Here is a 26,242-nt window from a genome sequence, read left to right on the forward strand (position 1 = left end):
CGAACCACTCAAGGGAAGGTTGCTGCCGGTCGGTGCCTGACGGAGAGAGAGAGAGGGACGATCCAGAGAGGAACCGGAGAGAGAGAGAGAGAGAGAGAGGGACGATCCAGAGAGGAACCGGAGAGAGAGAGAAACGAGTGGAAAGGATCCCTGTGGAGAAGAGAGGAGATAACAGGAGAGTCCGACCTCCAGAGATATCCTCTTCATTTGTCCTGTGAACTCTGGACATGTCCTGCAGTTAGAGATTGTCCTGTCAATCCAAAACGCTCTGGAATCTCCTCGTCTTTCCAAGTTGACCTCTTCATCTTCTCCGTGCACGGCTCCTCTTCTTCATCCTGAGATATCTGAGACGCCATCAACACGTCCACTCGCTCACTGGGAAGTTTGAAATCTCAGCCACGGCTCACGAAGTCAGTTTTCCTGGTTTTAGTCGTGAACATAACAAACTGTGTGTGAAGAGAATCCACGAGCTGCAGCTTCGTTACTGGGTTCACATGAAGGAACAGAATCTAAATGGGATCACACGGGTGATGCATGATGGGAATAAAAGTAATTTTCTGTGTGTAGTTGACCGCTCACCTCCCCCCGCACCTCCTCCACCCCCACCTCCTCCCCCCCGAGTTGTTTGATCAGGATGAGACGAAGAGATTAATAAATGAGACGGGTCCCACGTGTTTACCAGAGGAAATCCAAACGCTGACCTCTGACCTCTGCTGTCATGATGTGTGTGTGTGTGTGTGGGGGGGATATATTGATATATGTATATGTATGCTCAGAAGTGACAAGGAATTGAGGAAACCAGGAAACCAGGAAACAAGGAAACAAGGAAACCAGCTGCTTGTTTGTGGAGGAATGTGATTTTTTTTAACCCTAAATTAATATTTTTAAACCCTGAATGATTTTCTTTTTCTCACGTCTACGTTATATTAACATTATTCAGAGCAGCTGCTGTATTAATGAGGTGGTTATTTTCTTTAAGCTGATTAATAAAGAGGTTGAATGATTCGGTGTCACTGGTGCACGTCTGCTCACTCAGCACAAAGCCGCTGCAGGTGACACCTATTAAGAATTGATGCACGCTGAAAAATAAATCATGTCATTCGGGGTCGACGGAGGAGGAGGAGGACGAGGAGGAGGAGGAGGAAGAGGAGGAGGAGAGGAGGAGAAGGAGGAGAAGGAGGAAGAGGAGGAGGAGGAGGAAGAGGAGGACGGTGTTTGTCGTGTCCGTTGAGTCATGAACTTCTATTTTCGACCGTTCGCTCGGAGGCAGATTTTAATTTGAGCCTTGAGGTCGATTTATTTACAACACGTAAAGAAGCAGCGAGAGTTTTTCAGGACGTGACACGAAACTGTGGGAATCGAACGTTTCCCTCATCGGAGGCGACGACGTGGAGTCGTTCTTCTTCTTCTGCTGTTTTCCTGAGGGACGGACGACAGGTCTCCACTTCCTGTCTCCATCCACTTCCTGTCTCCATCCAGAAGTGAAGCCACAATAACCCGGATCCAAACCAGATGACATCACTCCATGGAGCCGTGGCATCGACCAATCAGGAGTCAGTCTCCACTGTCAATCATGAGCGTTAATTATATATATAACCACATAAAATGAAACAAACCATCTTTGACAGACAAACAAACATTTATTTGACCTTTTAGTTTGACCCATGTCCCATTCACTAACATGGAGGAGGCTGGGTTCATGACCTATACTGCAGGCAGCCACCAGGGGGCGATCGAGAGGATCTGGCTTCAGGAGGAGATGTTTAATTCAGTCGTTTCACATCATCTCTCCTCTTCTCCTCTCGCAGCAGGAGAGAAACAACCTCTCAGTAATTTATCCTCCTCTTCCTCTTCTTCTTCTTCCTCTTCCTCCTCCTCTTCCTCCTCCTCTTCCTCTTCCTCTTCCTCTTCCTCTTCCTCTTCCTCCTCCTCTTCCTCCTCCTCTTCCTCTCCCTCCTCTTCCTCTTCCTCTTCCTCTTCCTCCTCCTCTTCCTCTGACAGGAGCATCCGCTGCCTGAGGAACATCATCCACTGGAACCTCATCACCGCCTTCATCCTGAGGAACGCCACCTGGTTCATCGTCCAAATGACCATGAGCCCCGAGGTGCACGAGAGCAACGTGGTGCGTGTCACACACACACACACACAAACACACACACACAGACACACACACACACACACCACATCATTAGATCAGACACATTTACGACTTCATTGATCCACTGACAAATCCGGTGTCATCTCTTTTTAAATGTGTAATACTTCAATTCTAATTTCTCTGTGCGTGCAATTTCAATATGCAATAAGAAATCCTGCTCACATTGTATTGATTATTTTATATTGAATTATTTGAATCCAGTTCATTTTCCATCAAAATCTCCATTTTCATTAAACCCACAAGAAAACACGACTCTACATTAAAAAGTGTAAAATATTTCGTCCTGATTCTCACAACAAACTGTTTTCTGAGCTCAGTGAGAGAAAGTTCTGGTTCTGGTTCTGGTTTGGTGCTGACGTGTCTGATCTGGTTCCGTAGATCTGGTGTCGGCTCGTCACCGCCTCCTTCAACTATTTCCACTCCACCAACTTCTTCCTGGATGTTCGGCGAGGGCTGCTACCTGCACACGGCCATCGTCCTCACCTACTCCACCGACAAGCTGCGCAAGTGGATGTTCATCTGCATCGGCTGGTGTACGTACACGAGACCACGAAATATTAATATTGTTGTTTAATGCTGTTTCAACTTCCTGTGATTGGTCCAAAAAACAACAGCACGGAAACACAAACTTTAATGGATCTTTAAAATATTCAATTACATGGAATTAAACCACTAATTAGAGTTTGTAATGAGTTTTTTTAATCGTTGCCATAAAGTAGAACCCTGAGAAGATCAGGTCAGTTTCTCCGCATCATTTCAAAATAAGCTTTGGTTCTGATTCTGCTCAACAAAGGGAGACGTGATGGAGACGCCCGGATCTCATGTGGCAGCTGAGAAACCAGCTCCTCACTCTGTCAGACCCAGCTACTCACTGCTGAGATTAGGTGCATTGTGCCGGCTGGATTATATTTCCCCCAGGGCGAGTGTGAAGGCCTCCGTGTGAAGAGGAGACGGCAAATCTCCAGGAAAATAAATAGGTTCCATTGGCTTCACTCAGCTCGAGCTCTCTGGATCTCTGATGAAGGCAGCGAGGTGCGGACGGGAGCTAAAGACAACAAGGAAATGTAATCTCCGGTTTATCTGGGCCCAGTGTGCTCACGCTCCTTTCTCCAGTACAAGAACAGAAACCAGTTCAAAAGACTAAAGGTTCAGATTGTATCGTGCAAATCAAACGGAGACTCGTGTCACATTAATAATTAAGAAAACCATTTGAAAAAGTGTATTTAGCATCATATGGGACGATTAGAGTAATAATCAGTTGTGAGTCAAAGTCAAACCTCGTCAGGAAAAACAATATTCAAGTAAGAAACAGAAGTACAGTAACAAAGTACTCTGTGTGTGTGTTTGTGTGTGTGTGTGTGTGTGTGTGTGTCTTTGTGTGTGTGTGTCTGTGTGTGTGTGTGTGGCATGGCAGCTGGCGAGGCCTTCACGCTCCTCTCAGCGTTGTGTACTTGTGAGTAATGGCGGCTCGTGTTATTATCCTCTCCCCAGTCTCTTCCTCAGAAGATCACTTTGCATCATCGTCAGCCAGCGTCCGGCTTCTCTCTCTCGTTCACACAGAGACGCTGAGCCGCTGACAGGTCCTGGATCAGATCAGCCGGTCGCTCAGCCAGCAGCCAGCGCTCCTCACAGAACTTGGCAGGAGCCGCCGCAGCGCCGGGGGGGGTGGGTGGGGTGGGGGGGGGGGGGGGGGGGGGGGGGGGAACAGAAGAAAGAGGATTGTGTATTGCAGAGAGCTCCCTGGAGGAGGTTGTGAGGTTTTGAACAGAATGTGTGACTGTGTGTCTCCTGCCTCACAGGTATCCCGTTCCCCATCATCGTGGCGGTGGGCCATCGGGAAGCTCTACTACGACAACGAGAAGTAAGCCCCGCCCCCTCTCAACGCCCTCCTCTTAGCTCCGGTGATAAAAAGCAAAGTCAAACTGCTTTGAATCAAAGACACGAGCGTCTATTAATAAGTCTCACATCACTTCCCTCCAGAGCGACTCCTCTGTGACTGAGGGTTTAGTTCCTCACTGACTCAATCCACACTTTGAATCGATGGGAAATGAATTTTAAAAGTGTTTCCTCGTTGTTAAGTCATCACATCCTTCGTGAAATTGGATCTTTTTCAACATTTAGTTTGATTTCTCAGAGAATGATTCATGGATCTGGATGAAACGGGGGCTGATATTCATAAGCGTGTGTGATTTGGAGCTTGATTGGCTTCAGGGGATGTGTGGGTCTTTGTGGAGCTTGTGTGTTTCTGATGCTCTAGGTTTTCATCTGTGATTCAAACCCTTTAAGGATCAGGCTGATTATTGCTCCAATCAAGTTTTTCATCCACAAAAATACAAACAAATACACACACTCACACGCACAACATACAAAATACACAAATAACAGACGAAGGAAAGGAGACGTGAATGGACGGAGGCCTCATCACTGAGACACAGCTTATTTAAAAGCCTTTTATTTTGAAGGAAGGAGAGTTCCTTTCATCAAGATCCATGAATCATTCTCTGAGAAATCAATTCAAATGTAATAAATAGATAAATAAATTTAAAAAAAGCTAATCCCACGATATTACAGAAATTCCTGGATCTGTTTCCTGATCCGGATCCAAACAGAGATTTGATGAATTCTGTTCTGGATGACGTCCTTTGTGTTTGCAGTAATAATCCTGCTGACAAACAAACACACAAACAAACAAACAGACAGACATTGATGTTTGTCTAATTAAAGAAACCATTCTGACGAGCTGTTGGTTATAATATATTAATATTATCTGATCACTTCTCACTGTGGAAGCCTCAGGTCCTGGAGAGTCTGACTCCTCTCTGCTGGAGCTGAACACTTTGTTGTGCTTGTTGTCTCAGGTGCTGGTTCGGGAAGCAGGCCGGTGTTTACACAGATTACATCTACCAAGGCCCCATGATCCTGGTGCTGGTGGTAAGACTCTGTTTCACGTCACCTGCTTTTATAATGAGCCTCGTTACGTCTGTGGTGAAGCTGCAGCAGCTTCCAGAAGAACCAGACTCTGGATCAGCTGATGTGTCAATGTGTTGTGTTTATTTATAGTTCACACAAATTGATCAGAGACAATTAATCAAATGCATATTTGGCTCTGATCTGCTGCTTTAGTTAAGGGGGCGTGGCCAGACTAGTCGCCACGTGTGCATTATGCAAATGTGACATCACAACGATGAGGAAGCTTCATCCTGATTAATGAGGAAGACGAGTTTCAGTTTGTTCTTTTCACTTTGCAGAACTTTAACTTTCACACAAAAGGAAAGAAGCATCAGGTTCAGATCTGTGTTCTTCTGACTGTGCTCACAATCTGCTGACCCCCCCCCCCCCCCCCCCCGGCCCGGCAGAGTGGGCGTGGCCTCAGCCCGACTCCTCGCCCCAGCCTCAGTCATCTGGACGACAGTGACTCCCTCCTGGCCGCGCTCCCAAAGCTCCGTCCTCGTGCACGCCCTCAAACTCCCCCCCCCCACTGCAGTGATTTGGGCCATTCCCCCGCTCGGTTTGGACTGTTCCCCCCCCGCTGGGTCTGCAGTGGGGGGGGTTGACCTTCCCGGCGTCGTCACAAACAGCACATTCGCTTATCGTCCCTCCTTTGTTGAAAAAGTCAACACTCCTGCCGTTCCCCCCCCCCCCACAGCTCACATCTGCCTCCTTCAATAACTCCCCCCCCGCTCACTGAGGTTTCTGCAGTGCTGCTCACAATAGCTCTCTTCTCTCAGAACCTTATCTTTTTGGTTTGGCACTGGATCCTCCAGGATCATCTCCGGGTCACCGGGGGGGGGGGGGTTCTCTTATCTGCTGGTGAACGCTGGATTTTCAAAAACAGCAATTAAGTGAAGCTCGGCTCCGGTGGATGAATAAAGGATGTAATTTAGAAATGTTTTCATTAGCATTAATGCTCCTGGTTCGTTAGCGAGCAGCGGCTGAGTGGAAGGTTCTGGAAAGAGACTTCAGGTCAAGGTCGGGTCGGGTGACCCTGGGATGTGTTTCATACAGACTCTGTTACATCACATCCATCACATGTGAATCATAGAGAGAGTTAGTTACATTTTAAAATTCTTCTGATGTTTTGAACATTATTATCATCAGTAGTCGTGATAATTGTTGTTTTTCACGGTTGTGTGAAGAGCTTCTTACGTTCACATAACAATGCTTTTTCATTTTGTTCCTGCAATATATTTTTTCCCTGAGTTCTGGAAATCCATAAGCTGTTGTTGTGATGAATCCCCCCCCCCCCATGAGAAATCCTCCAGTCGATGGTTTTTATTGATGTGATAAAGAATTGTGGATATTGCACTTAAGGACCAATCCACCTTTTACCGGTTTATCTTCTGTCTTGTTTTTCTCATTATCTTGATTCCTGATATTAATTCTGCACATTCACACATTTTTATCCTTAACAATAATATCACATGTTTGCAAGTGGATAACGATGTGTGGCTTTGCTCAAAGGTTTCGAGTTAACAGTCAAAACAAGGAATAACTTAAAGTCCCTGTCGGTTTCCTGCTGCAGAGAACAACACTGACGCGTCTGCGTTTGATTTCCCTGCAGATCAATTTCATTTTCCTCTTCAACATCGTGAGAATCCTGATGACCAAGCTGCGAGCGTCCACCACGTCAGAAACCATCCAGTACCGGTGAAACATTTATCTTCAACTGTTTTATTCAGTTTCACCTGCAGGAGGCTAAACTCTCCAGTTAGCTCCTGTGGGCTCACACCCTGAATAATTCAGGCGTTGCACTTGATCGGTGGAGTTTGGGACAACATGGCCGCTCCTCACTCGGAGCCTCAGTCCCTGTGTGACGCCGGTGTGTGTCTGTCATGTCTGTTCTGCAGGAAGGCTGTGAAGGCCACGCTGGTGCTGCTGCCGCTCCTGGGAATCACCTACATGCTGTTCTTCGTCAACCCCGGTGAGGACGACATCTCCCAGAACGTCTTCATCTACTTCAACTCCTTTCTGGAATCCTTCCAGGTGAGATTCCTCAGCCTGAGGAGACGTAGAGAGGATTCAACGTGGTCCGAGTGTGTGTGTGTGTGTGTGTGTGTGTGTGTGTGTGTGTGTGTGATTAAAGCAGGACGAGGGATCTGATGTTGTCTTCTCCTCTTCCTCACACAGGGCTTCTTCGTGTCCGTGTTCTACTGCTTCCTGAACAGTGAGGTGAGCCCCTTCTCCTCCGTTTATCAACCCCACATTTAGCTCTTCCCTCTTCCTCTTCCTCTCCCTCTTCCTCCTCCTCTTCCTCCTCCTCTTCCTCGGCTGCTGCAGTGAGCGATGAAGCTCCCAGCGTCGGTTTCCAGGGCTCCATTAGGACCTGACATGTCCCGACACGTGTGACATCACGTTCCACGCTTCCTGACAGTGTCAACCTTCATCTGGCTTCATGGAGGAGTCGGCAGTGAGACCAGCCTGAAATAGAACAGAACGTTTTATGTGCCCGTGCACAGACAGGCCTGATCCCTCCAGGGTTAATGTGCGGTATTATTATTCTTATGCATATTAACATGAGTAGCAGTTGTTTGTATAATTATTATTATTGTTGCGTATCGTCCCTCGTGTTCGAGCCCGATCGTTAGAGGAGTTTTTATTTTCTTTCTTTCAAACGTCACAAACGCAAAAGACTCGCTGTCGGGGGGGGGGGGGCAGGTCCCGGGGGTCAGGCTTCATTAAAACTTCTGAGAATCAACCACAGAATCGTTTGACCTGTGAGTGAATGGAGATTGAATCTGTTCAGCTCCAGACAAAAGGCAGATGTTCAAGACCGAGGTGGGTTTGTCACCGGTGGACAAACGGCTTTGATCTCGTGGACGAGCTGATTGGATTTTGGTTGGTGTGAAGATCAAAGGTCACCGTGATCGTGTTTTCTGGAGATCGACTCCACGGAATCTTTTCTAATCTGATTTCAAACGTTCAAAAGATGAACTGACTCGAAGAGAGCGGTGGAAGGTCAAAGGTCACAGGGAGAATATTCTACTTTACATTTGAGTGATCAATAATGAGAACAGAAGCGCTGCATTAGGGAATAAGATAGTACATTTCATTTTAATACTTTGAGTACAAACAGCAATACTTACTTTTACTCAAGTAGACATGTTAATGTGGTACTTTTACTTTTACCTGAGTGGATATATGCGTTTTTATTTGTACTTCTACCTCGTCCACCACTGACCCTGTGCATGTTGACCTGAGGACGATGGTGGATCCTCCGCTCCAGTGACGGATGTGGCTGTTGTACTGGGACACAGATATACTGGGAATCTGAGACAATTGGTTTCCAGGAGCCTCAGAAGGTTTGAGTCTCACAGCTTTCAAAGCGCTGGTTGAATTAACCGCTCCATCGTGCTGCCTGAGTTCGGATCGATAGCGTTTTGTCTCTAAGGAGGACATGTGAGTTACGTGTCCATGTCTCTGAGCGGGTCCTAATCGTCCACCTGAGCCGGAGCCCAGGAAGAATCCTAATGAAGCCATCATGTCTGACTGGTTTGTGTTAATCAGGGCGACCTGCTGGGCTGATGTGTGAGTCGTTGGCGTCCGGCCTCACATCACATCACATGCTGGTCATTACCTCTCCGGTTATTCCTGGAGTCACATGTGGATGTGATACCAGCTGACTGCTGCCCTTTGCTCAGCGTCCCTCCCTGTGCTCCCCGGCTGGATGATGAATGAGCGTCTCCTCCTGAGCCGCGTTGGGGCGTCGACCGGGTCTTAGCCAGCGAGCGTGGACCCGAGGAGGATATTGATTCAGTGTTTCGTTAGAGAAGCAGAAAAGATGAGCGGAGGGAACCCTCGGTCACATTCAGGAGCAGAGAACAACATTTAGCTGAGGACATGTGTGGAGGATTAGATGATGTCACCGGGCCAGAGGACAGACGTCAACACGAGGCTGGTTAGTCCGCTGATGAAACGAGCTGTAAAACATTACAGCCTAAAATGAGGTTTGGGGTTTTATGTGGATCAGCGCTGCAGATTAAAGCTCCTCCTTTACATTATCACAGAGGACAGGAAGTGAGGGGGCGGGGGGGAACTGGGACACATTGTGAGGATTGATTTTGGGACGGAGGAGAAGAGGAGCCGGTTTTAAAATGATGCACGACTCCGTGTTCCTGTAGATTCTGTTTGCAGAGCACATTAAGGAAATGAAGCGGAGCTGTAAATTCACTCTCACTCTGCAGAGACGTCTTTATACCGAAGCTCGTTTCTGCCAGAAGATAAAGATAAAAGCTCATGAATAATAAAAAGTCAAAAGAACGATTAGAAACTAAAATCCTCTCTTTAGTGTAAATAATGAGACGGTGACAGCTTGAAGCATTAAGTCAAAAAGTATGAGAGAAGCAGAGGTTTTCACTTTTAAATTCTCAGTAAATTATTTAAAAAACTGGGGCAGTAAATCAAAAGCTGACTTTGACCTCATACTTAGGACTTTATATCTAATAATTTACTCTAAAATGTCACAATTCTGTATTAGTGTTTAATATTTCATCTTATTTTCTCATAATTTGGAATTAGCATTTAGTAATTTACCTTAAAATCTGTTATTTCTTACTTTATCTTATTGTATCTTTTGGAAATGCAAAATAAAAATAAATATTGGCTTCTCCAGATTCAAATAAAAAAAAAATAAACGTAACATTATTTGCACATATGCAATATAATTTATTCAGTCTGTCCCGAGAGTGTTTTATAATGAAACAATGTTCTTTTACTTTCTGTCTCTGTATAAAATCTGCTTTCATGCTGATTTATGACTTTTAGTACAAAGAAGCAGATGTTTCTTATGCTGTGTGCATATTTAATATGTTTGCATTTGAATTCTAGTTAAAATACTTTTATTTCAATGTTTGCTTTTAGCATCCATGCACATTACATGTTGAATAATTCATGGTTCATGTGTCTCCTCTGGTTCATGTGTCTCCTCTGGTTCCTGTGTCTCCTCTGGTTCCTGTGTCTCCTCTGGTTCATGTGTCTCCTCTGGTTCATGTGTCTCCTCTGGTTCATGTGTCTCCTCTGGTTCATGTGTCTCCTCTGGTTTCTGTGTCTCCTCTGGTTCATGTGTCTCCTCTGGTTCATGTGTCTCCTCTGGTTCATGTGTCTCCTCTGGTTCATGTGTCTCCTCTGGTTCGTGTGTCTCCTCTGGTTCATGTGTCTCCTCTGGTTCCTGTGTCTCCTCTGGTTCATGTGTCTCCTCTGGTCTGTGTGTCTCCTCTGGTTCATGTGTCTCCTCTGGTTCCTGTCTCTCCTCTGGTTCATGTGTCTCCTCTGGTTCCTGTGTCTCCTCTGGTTCGTGTGTCTCCTCTGGTCTGTGTGTCTCCTCTGGTTCATGTGTCTCCTCTTGTTCCTGTCTCTCCTCTGGTTCATGTGTCTCCTCTGGTTCGTGTGTCTCCTCTGGTTCATGTGTCTCCTCTGGTTCCTGTGTCTCCTCTGGTTCATGTGTCTCCTCTGGTCTGTGTGTCTCCTCTGGTTCCTGTGTCTCCTCTGGTTCATGTGTCTCCTCTGGTTCATGTGTCTCCTCTGGTTCCTGTGTCTCCTCTGGTTCATGTGTCTCCTCTGGTTCATGTGTCTCCTCTGGTTCGTGTGTCTCCTCTGGTTCATGTGTCTCCTCTGGTTCCTGTGTCTCCTCTGGTTCATGTGTCTCCTCTGGTCCGTGTGTCTCCTCTGGTTCGTGTGTCTCCTCTGGTTCATGGGTCTCCTCTGGTCTGTGTGTCTCCTCTGGTTCGTGTGTCTCCTCTGGTTCATGTCTCTCCTCTGGTTCCTGTGTCTCCTCTGGTTCGTGTGTCTCCTCTGGTTCCTGTGTCTCCTCTGGTTCCTGTGTCTCCTCTGGTTCATGTGTCTCCTCTGGTTCATGTGTCTCCTCTGGTTCCTGTGTCTCCTCTGGTTCGTGTGTCTCCTCTGGTTCCTGTGTCTCCTCTGGTTCATGTGTCTCCTCTGGTTCATGTGTCTCCTCTGGTTCCTGTGTCTCCTCTGGTTCATGTGTCTCCTCTGGTTCATGTGTCTCCTCTGGTTCGTGTGTCTCCTCTGGTTCTATGTGTCTCCTCTGGTTCCTGTGTCTCCTCTGGTTCATGTGTCTCCTCTGGTCTGTGTGTCTCCTCTGGTTCATGTGTCTCCTCTGGTTCCTGTGTCTCCTCTGGTTCATGTGTCTCCTCTGGTTCATGTGTCTCCTCTGGTTCGTGTGTCTCCTCTGGTTCTATGTGTCTCCTCTGGTTCCTGTGTCTCCTCTGGTTCATGTGTCTCCTCTGGTCTGTGTGTCTCCTCTGGTTCATGTGTCTCCTCTGGTTCCTGTCTCTCCTCTGGTTCATGTGTCTCCTCTGGTTCCTGTCTCTCCTCTGGTTCATGTGTCTCCTCTGGTTCGTGTGTCTCCTCTGGTTCATGTGTCTCCTCTGGTTCCTGTGTCTCCTCTGGTTCATGTGTCTCCTCTGGTCTGTGTGTCTCCTCTGGTTCATGTGTCTCCTCTGGTTCCTGTCTCTCCTCTGGTTCATGTGTCTCCTCTGGTTCCTGTGTCTCCTCTGGTTCATGTGTCTCCTCTGGTCCGTGTGTCTCCTCTGGTTCGTGTGTCTCCTCTGGTTCATGTGTCTCCTCTGGTCTGTGTGTCTCCTCTGGTTCGTGTGTCTCCTCTGGTTCATGTCTCTCCTCTGGTTCCTGTGTCTCCTCTGGTTCGTGTGTCTCCTCTGGTTCCTGTGTCTCCTCTGGTTCCTGTGTCTCCTCTGGTTCATGTGTCTCCTCTGGTTCCTGTGTCTCCTCTGGTTCCTGTGTCTCCTCTGGTCTGTGTGTCTCCTCTGGTTCATGTCTCTCCTCTGGTTCATGTGTCTCCTCTGGTTCGTGTGTCTCCTCTGGTTCATGTCTCTCCTCTGGTTCCTGTGTCTCCTCTGGTTCCTGTGTCTCCTCTGGTTCCTGTGTCTCCTCTGGTTCGTGTGTCTCCTCTGGTCCGTGTGTCTCCTCTGGTCCGTGTGTCTCCTCTGGTTCCTGTGTCTCCTCTGGTCTGTGTGTCTCCTCTGGTTCATGTGTCTCCTCTGGTTCATGTGTCTCCTCTGGTTCATGTGTCTCCTCTGGTTCATGTGTCTCCTCTGGTTCCTGTGTCTCCTCTGGTTCGTGTGTCTCCTCTGGTTCCTGTGTCTCCTCTGGTTCATGTGTCTCCTCTGGTTCATGTGTCTCCTCTGGTTCCTGTGTCTCCTCTGGTTCGTGTGTCTCCTCTGGTTCATGTGTCTCCTCTGGTTCCTGTGTCTCCTCTGGTTCCTGTGTCTCCTCTGGTTCATGTGTCTCCTCTGGTTCATGTGTCTCCTCTGGTTCGTGTGTCTCCTCTGGTCCGTGTGTCTCCTCTGGTTCGTGTGTCTCCTCTGGTTCCTGTGTCTCCTCTGGTTCGTGTGTCTCCTCTGGTTCATGTGTCTCCTCTGGTTCCTGTGTCTCCTCTGGTTCCTGTGTCTCCTCTGGTTCCTGTGTCTCCTCTGGTTCATGTGTCTCCTCTGGTTCCTGTGTCTCCTCTGGTTCATGTGTCTCCTCTGGTTCATGTGTCTCCTCTGGTTCCTGTGTCTCCTCTGGTTCCTGTGTCTCCTCTGGTTCCTGTGTCTCCTCTGGTTCATGTGTCTCCTCTGGTTCCTGTGTCTCCTCTGGTTCATGTGTCTCCTCTGGTTCCTGTGTCTCCTCTGGTTCATGTGTCTCCTCTGGTTCCTGTGTCTCCTCTGGTTCCTGTGTCTCCTCTGGTTCGTGTGTCTCCTCTGGTTGGTGTGTCTCCTCTGGTTCCTGTGTCTCCTCTGGTTCATGTGTCTCCTCTGGTTCATGTGTCTCCTCTGGTTCATGTGTCTCCTCTGGTTCATGTGTCTCCTCTGGTTCCTGTGTCTCCTCTGGTTCCTGTGTCTCCTCTGGTTCATGTGTCTCCTCTGGTTCATGTGTCTCCTCTGGTTCCTGTGTCTCCTCTGGTTCATGTGTCTCTTCTGGTTCCTGTGTCTCCTCTGGTTCATGTGTCTCCTCTGGTTCCTGTGTCTCCTCTGGTTCATGTGTCTCCTCTGGTTCATGTGTCTCCTCTGGTTCATGTGTCTCCTCTGGTTCATGTGTCTCCTCTGGTTTCTGTGTCTCCTCTGGTTCATGTGTCTCCTCTGGTTCATGTGTCTCCTCTGGTTCATGTGTCTCCTCTGGTTCATGTGTCTCCTCTGGTTCGTGTGTCTCCTCTGGTTCATGTGTCTCCTCTGGTTCCTGTGTCTCCTCTGGTTCATGTGTCTCCTCTGGTCTGTGTGTCTCCTCTGGTTCATGTGTCTCCTCTGGTTCCTGTCTCTCCTCTGGTTCATGTGTCTCCTCTGGTTCCTGTGTCTCCTCTGGTTCGTGTGTCTCCTCTGGTCTGTGTGTCTCCTCTGGTTCATGTGTCTCCTCTTGTTCCTGTCTCTCCTCTGGTTCATGTGTCTCCTCTGGTTCGTGTGTCTCCTCTGGTTCATGTGTCTCCTCTGGTTCCTGTGTCTCCTCTGGTTCATGTGTCTCCTCTGGTCTGTGTGTCTCCTCTGGTTCCTGTGTCTCCTCTGGTTCATGTGTCTCCTCTGGTTCCTGTGTCTCCTCTGGTTCATGTGTCTCCTCTGGTTCCTGTGTCTCCTCTGGTTCATGTGTCTCCTCTGGTTCATGTGTCTCCTCTGGTTCGTGTGTCTCCTCTGGTTCATGGGTCTCCTCTGGTCTGTGTGTCTCCTCTGGTTCGTGTGTCTCCTCTGGTTCATGTCTCTTCTCTGGTTCCTGTGTCTCCTCTGGTTCGTGTGTCTCCTCTGGTTCATGTGTCTCCTCTGGTTCCTGTGTCTCCTCTGGTTCATGTGTCTCCTCTGGTTCATGTGTCTCCTCTGGTTCCTGTGTCTCCTCTGGTTCGTGTGTCTCCTCTGGTTCCTGTGTCTCCTCTGGTTCATGTTTCTCCTCTGGTTCATGTGTCTCCTCTGGTTCCTGTGTCTCCTCTGGTTCATGTGTCTCCTCTGGTTCATGTGTCTCCTCTGGTTCGTGTGTCTCCTCTGGTTCATGTGTCTCCTCTGGTTCCTGTGTCTCCTCTGGTTCATGTGTCTCCTCTGGTCTGTGTGTCTCCTCTGGTTCATGTGTCTCCTCTGGTTCCTGTCTCTCCTCTGGTTCATGTGTCTCCTCTGGTTCCTGTGTCTCCTCTGGTTCGTGTGTCTCCTCTGGTCTGTGTGTCTCCTCTGGTTCATGTGTCTCCTCTGGTTCCTGTCTCTCCTCTGGTTCATGTGTCTCCTCTGGTTCGTGTGTCTCCTCTGGTTCATGTGTCTCCTCTGGTTCCTGTGTCTCCTCTGGTTCATGTGTCTCCTCTGGTCTGTGTGTCTCCTCTGGTTCATGTGTCTCCTCTGGTTCCTGTCTCTCCTCTGGTTCATGTGTCTCCTCTGGTTCCTGTGTCTCCTCTGGTTCATGTGTCTCCTCTGGTCCGTGTGTCTCCTCTGGTTCGTGTGTCTCCTCTGGTTCATGTGTCTCCTCTGGTCTGTGTGTCTCCTCTGGTTCGTGTGTCTCCTCTGGTTCATGTCTCTCCTCTGGTTCCTGTGTCTCCTCTGGTTCGTGTGTCTCCTCTGGTTCCTGTGTCTCCTCTGGTTCCTGTGTCTCCTCTGGTTCATGTGTCTCCTCTGGTTCCTGTGTCTCCTCTGGTTCCTGTGTCTCCTCTGGTTCGTGTGTCTCCTCTGGTCCGTGTGTCTCCTCTGGTCCGTGTGTCTCCTCTGGTTCCTGTGTCTCCTCTGGTTCCTGTGTCTCCTCTGGTTCATGTGTCTCCTCTGGTTCATGTGTCTCCTCTGGTTCATGTGTCTCCTCTGGTTCATGTGTCTCCTCTGGTTCCTGTGTCTCCTCTGGTTCATGTGTCTCCTCTGGTTCATGTGTCTCCTCTGGTTCCTGTGTCTCCTCTGGTTCGTGTGTCTCCTCTGGTTCCTGTGTCTCCTCTGGTTCATGTGTCTCCTCTGGTTCGTGTGTCTCCTCTGGTTCATGTGTCTCCTCTGGTTCCTGTGTCTCCTCTGGTTCGTGTGTCTCCTCTGGTTCGTGTGTCTCCTCTGGTTCCTGTGTCTCCTCTGGTTCCTGTGTCTCCTCTGGTTCATGTGTCTCCTCTGGTTCATGTGTCTCCTCTGGTTCGTGTGTCTCCTCTGGTCCGTGTGTCTCCTCTGGTTCGTGTGTCTCCTCTGGTTCCTGTGTCTCCTCTGGTTCGTGTGTCTCCTCTGGTTCATGTGTCTCCTCTGGTTCCTGTGTCTCCTCTGGTTCCTGTGTCTCCTCTGGTTCCTGTGTCTCCTCTGGTTCATGTGTCTCCTCTGGTTCCTGTGTCTCCTCTGGTTCATGTGTCTCCTCTGGTTCATGTGTCTCCTCTGGTTCCTGTGTCTCCTCTGGTTCCTGTGTCTCCTCTGGTTCCTGTGTCTCCTCTGGTTCATGTGTCTCCTCTGGTTCCTGTGTCTCCTCTGGTTCATGTGTCTCCTCTGGTTCCTGTGTCTCCTCTGGTTCATGTGTCTCCTCTGGTTCCTGTGTCTCCTCTGGTTCCTGTGTCTCCTCTGGTTCGTGTGTCTCCTCTGGTTGGTGTGTCTCCTCTGGTTCCTGTGTCTCCTCTGGTTCATGTGTCTCCTCTGGTTCATGTGTCTCCTCTGGTTCATGTGTCTCCTCTGGTTCATGTGTCTCCTCTGGTTCCTGTGTCTCCTCTGGTTCCTGTGTCTCCTCTGGTTCATGTGTCTCCTCTGGTTCATGTGTCTCCTCTGGTTCCTGTGTCTCCTCTGGTTCATGTGTCTCTTCTGGTTCCTGTGTCTCCTCTGGTTCATGTGTCTCCTCTGGTTCATGTGTCTCCTCTGGTTCATGTGTCTCCTCTGGTTCATGTGTCTCCTCTGGTTCCTGTGTCTCCTCTGGTTCGTGTGTCTCCTCTGGTTCCTGTGTCTCCTCTGGTTCATGTGTCTCCTCTGGTTCATGTGTCTCCTCTGGTTCCTGTGTCTCCTCTGGTTCGTGTGTCTCCTCTGGTTCATGTGTCTCCTCTGGTTCCTGTGTCTCCTCTGGTTCCTGTGTCTCCTCTGGTTCGTGTGTCTCCTCTGGTTCGTGTGTCTCCTCTGGTCCGTGTGTCTCCTCTGGTTCGTGTGTCTCCTCTGGTTCCTGTGTCTCCTCTGGTTCATGTGTCTCCTCTGGTTCATGTGTCTCCTCTGGTTCCTGTGTCTCCTCTGGTTCCTGTGTCTCCTCTGGTTCCTGTGTCTCCTCTGGTTCATGTGTCTCCTCTGGTTCCTGTGTCTCCTCTGGTTCATGTGTCTCCTCTGGTTCCTGTGTCTCCTCTGGTTCATGTGTCTCCTCTGGTTCCTGTGTCTCCTCTGGTTCCTGTGTCTCCTCTGGTTCGTGTGTCTCCTCTGGTTCCTGTGTCTCCTCTGGTTCCTGTGTCTCCTCTGGTTCATGTGTCTCCTCTGGTTCATGTGTCTCCTCTGGTTCATGTGTCTCCTCTGGTTCATGTGTCTCCTCTGGTTCCTGTGTCTCCTCTGGTTCCTGTGTCTCCTCTGGTTCATGTGTCTCCTCTGGTTCATGTGTCTCCTCTGGTTCATGTGTCTCCTCTGGTTCCTGTGTCTCCTCTGGTTCCTGTGTCTCCTCTGGTTCCTGTGTCTCCTCTGGTTCATGTGTCTCCTCTGGTTCATGTGTCTCCTCTGGTTCCTGTGTCTCCTCTGGTTCATGTGTCTCCTCTGGTTCCTGTGTCTCCTCTGGTTCATGTGTCTCCTCTGGTTCCTGTGTCTCCTCTGGTTCATGTGTCTCCTCTGGTTCTGGTCTTCAGGTGCGCTCGGCGGCGAGGAAGCGTTTCCACCGGTGGCAGGAGCAGCACTCCATCCGAGTCCGGATGACGCAGGCCATGTCCATCCCCACGTCCCCTTCACGGGTCAGTTTCCACAGCATCAAGCAGTCCACGTCGCTATGAGATGCCTGGTCCTGCCGTGCAAACACACACACACACACACACACGCACACACACACACATTGAGGTGTGTTTTCTGCCGCATCACTGGAGTTCACTGAAACACTTAACGAGCCGCGGCTCCACAGCACGAGAGTGAGAGCCAGCGTCCGGCTGCTGAACCTCCGGGGGGACATTAGACGTTAGACTCTGAGGGACGAGGACGCTGAGGACTTTGAGCCCGGAGGTTAGTGGATCACGAGGAGCACGAGACCAGGCCGGGTCTGAATGTACAGCACTCCATCTCCTGCTTTTCCTCTGCTGGTGCCACTGGACTGCACTGACCTGGATCCACCGCTGCAGACACTGGACTCATTGTTCAATCAAATCTTATTGTTTAGATTCTATTCTCAGTTTTTTTGTTTTTTTTATTGCGTTATCACAGTGATTGTGTGATCACCGTGTTTGTGTTGATTTGGTGTTGTGCGATCCTCATTAATTCATTCCTGACTTTCTACCTGAGGAGATTTTATTCCAGAATAATAATTCTAAGTGGGAGAAAACTAAGACATTATGGATTTGTTCAGATATGCAGTTCTCTCTCAGCTGATGTCTCATCCTGCCTCCAAATTATGTGGGCTCTGGATTTTTTGAGTAATAAACACATTAAGGAAACAGGGTGAAAACACATCCCCCTGGTGGAGGTTATAAAGGTGGTGATGTGAGGAAGCTAATGACGATTTTTATCAAATCTCTTTAATATTTACTTTCACATTCATGGTTGAATTTGATGTGGAACAAACCTCTTCAGCTAAACACAGACTTACCTCTTGTTGCGTCTCCAGCAGCGAGATCCTGTGGAACCATTAGAGCAGAAGGATCTGTGTGAAGGCGTTTACTGATTTCTTGTAAATATAAATTATGGCGCGGGGTGTTTAAAACAATCCAGTGGAGTCGTGACAGATATGAACCAAAAACAGGAAACACACAGACAATCCACACACACTGTAAACCACACGGGCACATTCTCCATGTGACCGCTCACAGTCCACATTCCGACCGGTTTGCCTCACGCCTGTGCTTTTCTACCAACTGCTGTTTTTGTCATCTTTCTTTGTTGCATGTTGTTGTTTTTGTTGTCATCCTGTCACATGATGTTTGAGTCCTGGTGGTGATGAAATGTCAGATTCATAGACTGTGAATGAAGATGGACGATGCGTCACCACCTCCTCCCGCTGTCTAGAAATGAAGCTCTGGTAAAAACTCTGGTGCCTTGAACATTTGGCCTCAGAGTCAGTGGTGAGCAGAGGGTTCTTGTCCCTTCTGCTCACATGGAGGAGGAGGAGCTTATGACCTATACTGCAGCCAGTCACTAGGGGGCGATCCAGACGCTTTGGCTTCACTTCTGGGAGCCGTCATGTCGTCCATGTTTATTTACAGTCGTTGTTCAGATAATCTGAGAAAAGAGAATTTCACGTGTTTTATTCTGATGAGTTTTTTTTTGCACATGCTCCAATTCAAGAAAACTCTTGTGCACTCTTTTTGCAATGTGAAGGAAATTTCCCCTGATAATAAAAGTGAAGATATTTTATTTTTTAAATTCGGTGACATGTTGTCGTTTCCAGCACAGAAGAAAACACTGACTTCTCCTTTTGTGTGGTGGTCAATCGAAGTCACTATGTAATTCACTTTATCATAATTATTTATTGTTATTTATTTCTATTATATTGTTATTTTCATACTTGGAAAGATGTCAAGAGATAATAATAAACCTGGGTGTTGACTTGGACTGAATGAAAAATTCAATGGATGCGTTGTCAAGTTTATTTATAGAGAACATTTTACAACACAACACAATTTGCTTTGGGTTAAAATAAGAAGATATTCACGTCCACACGTTCAGCTGCTGTGATCCGAGCTCTTAAGGCTCAGCTCGGGATCATCCAGCCATTTGTCTGCCCCGTCCCCCGACACCAGAGTAAACAAGAAATACACTTTTGAGCATCTTGTGATCCTTTTAAGGTCCGTGTGCACGTGTGTGAGTGTGCATATGTGTGTGTGTGTGTGTGTGTGTGTGTGTGTGTGTTTGTGCCTCAAAGGGGGAGCATAGCTTTTAAATAAGATCCTTCTGCCCAAGTGAACATGCACTGTTTTCTCCCATGGCCGCAAACAGGACAGGAGTATTTCCTGAGTTGACTCTGTGATGTCACGACAGCACGACTGCAAAGTGGAAGGCGATGTGGGGGGGGGGGGGGGGGGGGGGGTTCTTCATCGGACGTGAGCCGAGCAGCTTCCGGGCGAAGATTCATTTTTAACCATCAGTTTCTCGCTCGTCTTCACAGTCGCTGATGAGACGTGAATCAGGATGATTTAATTATTCTTCTCATTAGTGATTCGGCTCTGATGATGGTGTGATGACTGTTCCTGCTGTCGGATCCGGCTGCGTCGCCACCGGAGCACAAACCACAGCCCGGCTCCTTCTGCACAATAATGAAATCCTAAATAGGCAACGGAGGAAAATCAATAAAGCTGCCTGCTCACCAATTCCCTGATTTAACCCTTTAAAAACCGGACTGACCTGATTGCTGGTTGGTCGATATGAACTCGCTCTGTGCGAACAAACCTTCCTGAAACATGGACAGTAAATAGAAGATGGACGACACGTCTCAACTACAATACAGACGCTGCCATCGTGTGTGTTGGGATCCAGGACTGAAGGTCGTGAGTCAAGGTCTTCGTACCACAAGTCCGTATCGCTCATCAGAAATCATATTTAGCTAAGAAATAATCACAACTCCATGTTGAGTCAATCACGTTTTTCTCATCCGTCAAAGATGTTTTCAATGTCCAGCCACAAGGGGGCGATCAAGACACTTTGGCTTCACTTTTTGTTAGCCCTCAATGTCGTCCATCTTTATTTACCGTCTCTAAAACCCTCTTGACTTTACCTTCGGTTCAACGAGTCTCCAAATGATCCACAGATATTAAAACACAAAAAGGATGAACTCTGAGCAGATGTAATAAAACAATGCATTAAGGATATTTTCATTTGATTTAGTGATGCACTCATTAGAAAGATGGATTCCCGGGGTTGAATATTTCATCCCTGTGCAGCGTCAGTGACGAGCTGGAGGAGGCTGAACATAAATCCCCACAGACAGCGGTGAATCCGATGAGTTTAGAAACTGTAAATCCACCGGTCAGGAGGTTTGAAGCCGTGGGCGCTCAGTGGAACATGTGTGTGAGAATCACATCTGGAGAAACTAGGTCTCCTCAGGTTAACGACGTGGGACAATAACCAGTTAAGATCATATTACTCCAGCAAATGAGTAAATGTTCAATTACTTTATTAGGCCAGGGTGGAATATTTAATCTCTCAGATGTACAAAGTATATTTACCTGTACTTAAATACATTGCTTGAGTAAATATACTCCTCTTTTCTTTCTGGCTAATTAAATTTTAAATTGGATGTTAACATGCAAATTATATAACAATAATCAAATATGGATTTCGCGGTTGTACGTCTGCACTTAAGCATGAATAAAACTTTGAAGGTCTTTTATGTTTGTCTGGGTTCCACAGTCGGACATGTTCATTATTTAAACCTGTGCATTAAATCTTCAAGCCTTTGACCTTTGACCCTGAAAAGTCTTCACTGGTTCAATCGCTACAAACATAAAACTGACTTTTAATTTGAGAGCAGTTCACAGTGTCTCCACAAACAATCAACATGTCTTTCTGAATTACAAGAAAATCCATAAAAATGTGATACATGATATGCGCAGTGTTCATTTAGTATTATTATCATAATTATATATTATCATAACACTGATGAGAGTGTGTTCCCTGTGGAGGAATGAGAAGTCTTCGCTGGCTGTAAAAGTTATATCAATAAAGTAAATGTGTTTTTTAATATATCATCTTTATCGCTTGTTTTCTTCAGTAAAATTGCATTTGAACATAAAAATCCTTTAAATACGAGATATTGAATAAAGTGGCTTCGGCTGGAAGACGTGAAACCATCTGTCACAACTGTAAATAAATGTTCTTCTTCAACTCTGTGCACGGGAAAATTATGAAACAACTGTGAAACTACCGAAAGAGAAGTTTATCACTGAAGGATTTATATCAACATTTACTTGACATCTTATAATTAAGCAGCTTTAAATTAGATATAAATGTTTAACACGTTTGTCAACACCTATAACTTCCTCTGTGGACACACATAAAGTGGAGGCTGCTGAACAAACATAATTATACATAATTGTAATAACCTGACGTGTATCTTCACAGGAGACGTTTTGATCCTGTACACATCTAATAAAAACTTTAAGATAACATTGTGTCTGTTTACAGTGACACACATATGTGTTATTAACATTTAAATGTATGATTATAAAAGATGAATAAAGTGTTACAGTAAATGATAGAGATGTTATGTGTTTCCATGTTGATGTAATTGAGACACTTTGTTGTGATGTCTCGGCTCCATCTAGCGTCGTTTTACTGCAACTACATGTAGATGTTTCCTCAGTGTCCTTCAAACTTCAGTCTCTCATTCTGAGGTTAAAGCAACACAACAGAAGATCTACACACGTCCAGAGGAATGAGAGGAGGTGTCGGGACTAGCCTGTGGAGGATTGTTTCATGAAGAAGTTGAAACCAGGAGGAAACAGATCCAGATGTGGTTTAAAGAAACTGAGTTCTGATAAACTAAACTCGACTTTGTGTCACTGAAGGAGAGAAAGTGTGACACGTCTCAACAACTGCAGACGTCACAGAGAACAACTCAACAAAGTGAACTGCTCAATTCCACTGAGGTTCATGATGAAATGAAACGACCCACAGTGACATCAGATCCATGTTAATACAATCTGAAATCAAATGGAGAACAAAATCAAATCCCATATTTATATCTACTGCAGAAGGAATGATTTACTTCTCATGAGGAACAATGATGGTATCGATCCAGATCAACACTTTGTGGAGGAGGATAAAGAAAAGTAGAAATTTCTTGCAGTTTAAGTCTTTCGGTTTAAGTGAAAAAGATTAAACCAGTTAAAGGTGACTGGTTAGTCTCTGGATTACTGGGAGACCCTGGTGGTTTCGACAGTTGCCACAGACCAGTGCACATAGAAACTGAACCTGGTCTGTAAGGTTCTCTGGACCTGTGTTGTAATAACTGGACCAGACTGAGGTTATAGTTGTTTGGAATCTATTTTCTGATCCATGTAACATGTCAAGTCAGTTTTGTTTATAAAGCTCATTTAAAAAAAACTGTGGAGATACAAATTGTACATTCAGAGGCCTACTGCAAAAATGATATATGTGTGAATTTCTTATTGTACATGAGTAGAACATTTTACTGACACACATGCCCATACAACATCTGAGTAGATTTTACCTATTGTACATGAATATTAACAATCTGAAGTTCAACGACACATTGAACACGTACAGTAGAGTCTGTGTATCAGGGACATATTGTCTTTATTTCATACTGTGCATGTATAGCAATAGTCAATATTTTGATTTTACTGATACACACATATAAACAATCTGAGCTCCATGAACACATTGCACATGTACAAAAAGCAACTTTATTTCAGGGACGCGTTACACAAGTCTCCATTTCATATCACACATGCATTGAATAATATGTCTATATTTTATTTCATTGACATACTACACATGAATAAACATTTTCTGATATAAACAGTCTGTGTTGTTTGGTCCATTAGACATGTATATGCACATTTCTAGTTATGAACATTGTATTTTTTATATTTATCTTATTCAATATGAATTTTCTTTCATTTCTCACTACATTTCCCCCTGTGCTGTTTCCTTATTGAGTCAAATCCAGTCCCATGGTCTCATCTGTAAACAGCTTGGTTCTAATCCAGGCCTGTGTTGCTCTGCGTGGTGGACATGAGGTGTGGGTGGATTTCACTCAGTGTTTAACCGTGGATGTGATTCAAGGAGATCAGACCTTCACTGACACTAAGTGGAGAAGTGCAGTGAGTCTCTCTCGGGCCTCTTCAGTGAGAGTCCCTCTGCACAGCTGAATCCCGGAGATCCACCCCGTGCTGCCTTGCTCACTAACACGTCCACCCAGCCGGAGAGAAGAGCCCTCTCTCCTCTCCTGCCTCAGGTTGACTCCACTCCTCACTGACATGTTTCCTCTTCACATCCACACTCATCCACCCTCTCCATGCAGATCCCTGTGTTTAGCATGTCCTGCAGAGAATAACATGAGATGAAACATGTTGCTCGAGCTCATTTGCAGCCGTGCGTGTTGTGTGCGTGTGCTTTTTGTTGGTTTCTGCAGATCTGGGGGTGATTTCGAGTGAAGTCCTGCAGACGGAGCATTAAAAACATGATCATATTAAAGTGTGCACACATGAGGCTGGGCTGTGAGCAGCTAGCATGCGAGAGCTGCAAACCACTCAGGTCTAATGGCGCAGTCAAATCAGCTGCTTGTGAACATCGAGGAGAATCTGACACGAACTCAAACGTTTCCTCACGAAAAACAATATTTTCTGAGGATGAAGTTTCGTGCTATGAACTTTCGTCCTTATTTCCGCTGTACGGGCATTTGCAACGGACTGACAGCCGCGCGGGCCAATGGGAGGCCCGGAGGAGACGCGTCGACCAATGGGCCGGCGGGGGCGGGTTGTTATCAAGTGGTAAGCGGTGAGTAACAGGACGAGCAGGTAAGAGATTTTTATCTTGTTTTTGTCTTTTAATAACGCGACGCGCCGCTCGCCCGCAGAAACCACGCAGTCACGCAACCCTCCGCACGCGCGGCTCGAGTTGTGCGGTTTTTTCCGCCGCACTTTTGCGCCAAACGTGTAAAAAACGTCAGTGAGAAGTCGCTGCGGGAGCTAAGGAGCTAACCAGCGCTAGCTTAGCCCCGCTAGCGGCGTTCGCCCCGCTAGCGTTAGCTCCCGAACTAGCGTCCGGAGAAAGTTCTTGTTTTGATTCTGTCGCTGAAATCCCCGGCAGCACGCCCCCCCCACACACACCACAACCCGCCGGCCGGCCCCGATCGCTCCTCACTCATGAATCTCTGAACCCGCTGCGGACGTTGTTCCACATTTAAAACTTTTTCATTATAAACGTTCAAATGATAGGGAGCGTTAGCATGCTAGCGCTAGCACGCCAGCTGGACGCAGGGACACACACACAAGCGTCTTCACAGAGTCTGAGATGAGTGACCATCATGAAACTAATCTTTCTCTCTCCTGTCTCTGTTTGATTGAAGGTGTCGTGTTATCTCCCAGTGGAACTATGGCCCCGTGGATTATTGAATGGACTATTCCCACAATGGAGTTAAAGGTATTTTTAAATAATATATTTTTTAGAATTATTTGGTTTTTATTTACAGGGATTAAGGCTCGGAACCGGCCCTCACCTGTGGATAGTGGGTCTAAACAGAGGAGGATCTGATGGATGCAAGTGACCCAAACAAGTTGTGTTCAGCCTTAAAGCAACAGCTGCTCTGCTGCCTGGGAATGTGCCCTTCAACCGTGGAGCTAAGATCATCCTTAAATATTAGTGATCACTCTCATTCAGTGGTTTTCAGTGGGTAAAGTCTTCTTCTTCAGTCCTCGCCTGGGGGCATTGGAGGAAATCTCGGATTCTAAATGAACAGCAGCTCTGGTCTCGGGATGGAGACGCCTGAGGGCCATGAGGACTGGAAACGTCCCTGTGGAGGTATTTCAAACACCGGGGAGTCCCAAATCATACCGGATGGATTACGATGTAGTATCCGAGCAGGTTTGACCCCCCCCCCAAGGAGAAACCAGGGGATGTGGCCTGTGAGTTGGAAGTTTCACCTCTTTTCCCCGGAGCTGGATAGGAAAACCGATGGACGGACGTGTGCACAAAATACCTGTATCATAGACGAGGATGAATGCAGCATATTGGATAACTATCAAAAATTCAAATCAGCCATTGGATCCATTCATTCGTCGTTTGCCTCCCAAGACTTTTATGCAGATATCAGTTTAGTTAATTTTTAAGTTCCGGTGGATAAGCAGCTGCTCTCTCTCGTCTCACACATCATTCATAATGACTTAGTTATCATGCATGTCCACTCTACTAGTCTGATAATGGCTCGGTGGCTATGCAAAAGCTGCAGGAAATCAGTGATATGCATCAATTTGCATTTATTAACAATAAGAGTGTTTCTCATCTACACTGGCTGATTAGAGAAACTGAACTCATGTGATCACACATTAACCCTTTTCAGAGAAATAACAGGTTTAAAATAGTTTACAACAATATTATAAAGATTCATGTGATATTATTCATTCAAGTGAGTAACCAAACATCCTGTGGGCAACAAGTCTTGTCCGGGAAAATATTACAGAACACAGGAAGAAATAAACAGTTGTTTACTTAAAGGCATAGAAGATAAATTAGATGAGTGCGAGAAACAGCACTAACCAACAAACAAAGGAAAGAAATGCATTTTAAAACAGAAAATTAAACTTCAACGGAGATGTCAGTTCACATGAAACTCTTTGAGAGGTGTGGTACAAATCAATTTAATAACGCTGGTCATCGTAAAGCTAACGACAGACTTTCAATTATGTATTTAACCATTCAATTTAAATGACGTGCCGTTCCAGGGCTTCTTTCTTTTATCAGAAAATGCATTCAAGGCATAAGAACTACATTTTATTACAAGGCCTGACTTTTACTCTAAGTCCTTGTAGTGAAGACTACAGATAATGGACACAATTTAAAAAAATACACGTACAGTGTAATGCAGTCTAATACAAAAGCCATGTAACAGTAATATCTTTCTAAAACTAGGACTCGTATCAGTTTTATCACCTGATTCCCAATTTAAAGATAAAACTTAGACTTTTGCAAATGATCTTCTCATGTTAAATTCTTGTACAGCTGTTAGTGTATAAATTTAAATTACATTCATAGAACCGTTCCTGTTTAAAGGTTGTAAATAGTTTTGTTGAGATTGTGTCAGAAATGTTTTCTTGTAACTCTAATGGCAGCAGCTTGTGCTGTGGTTATTGTCATAATATTGTAGTTATATTTTATATTTTCTTTATCCACTGCAGGCTACCATCCTCTGACACAGACCAAACAAAAACAACCTTTAAACGGTTATGTTTTAAATAGCATTTTTATTAATATCTTTGCTTTGACATCCATCTCTGGAGTTTCCCTGAGTGTAGCTGCGGTAGGATTAGATTTATACCAGTTC

At 46.4% G+C, this 26,242-nt stretch overlaps 2 protein-coding genes across 3 annotated transcripts in view; both read left to right on the forward strand.

The window, feature by feature from the left end:
* Positions 1-2,005: 2,005 nt before the first annotated feature.
* LOC128427386 (corticotropin-releasing factor receptor 1-like) lies at positions 2,006-17,027 on the forward strand. The gene is given in 10 exon segments (XM_053414488.1): positions 2,006-2,122; positions 2,537-2,593; positions 2,595-2,691; positions 3,958-3,983; positions 3,985-4,019; positions 5,017-5,089; positions 6,720-6,805; positions 7,006-7,141; positions 7,286-7,327; positions 16,887-17,027. Coding segments are annotated over 10 exon segments (729 nt in total). The 5' UTR covers positions 2,006-2,086.
* A 6,641-nt stretch (positions 17,028-23,668) lies between these two features.
* The window catches only part of kansl1a (KAT8 regulatory NSL complex subunit 1a), a 29,145-nt gene continuing 26,571 nt past the window's right edge, over positions 23,669-26,242 (forward strand). For both annotated transcript variants that reach the window (XM_053414466.1, XM_053414465.1), the window contains exons 1-2: positions 23,669-23,720; positions 24,272-24,345. The gene's annotated coding sequence lies outside the window, so the exon portion shown is untranslated. The remainder of the gene's footprint in view (positions 23,721-24,271; positions 24,346-26,242) is intronic.

Source organism: Pleuronectes platessa, chromosome 21, assembly GCF_947347685.1.
Source record: "Pleuronectes platessa chromosome 21, fPlePla1.1, whole genome shotgun sequence".
Classification (NCBI taxonomy): Eukaryota; Metazoa; Chordata; class Actinopteri; order Pleuronectiformes; family Pleuronectidae; genus Pleuronectes; species Pleuronectes platessa.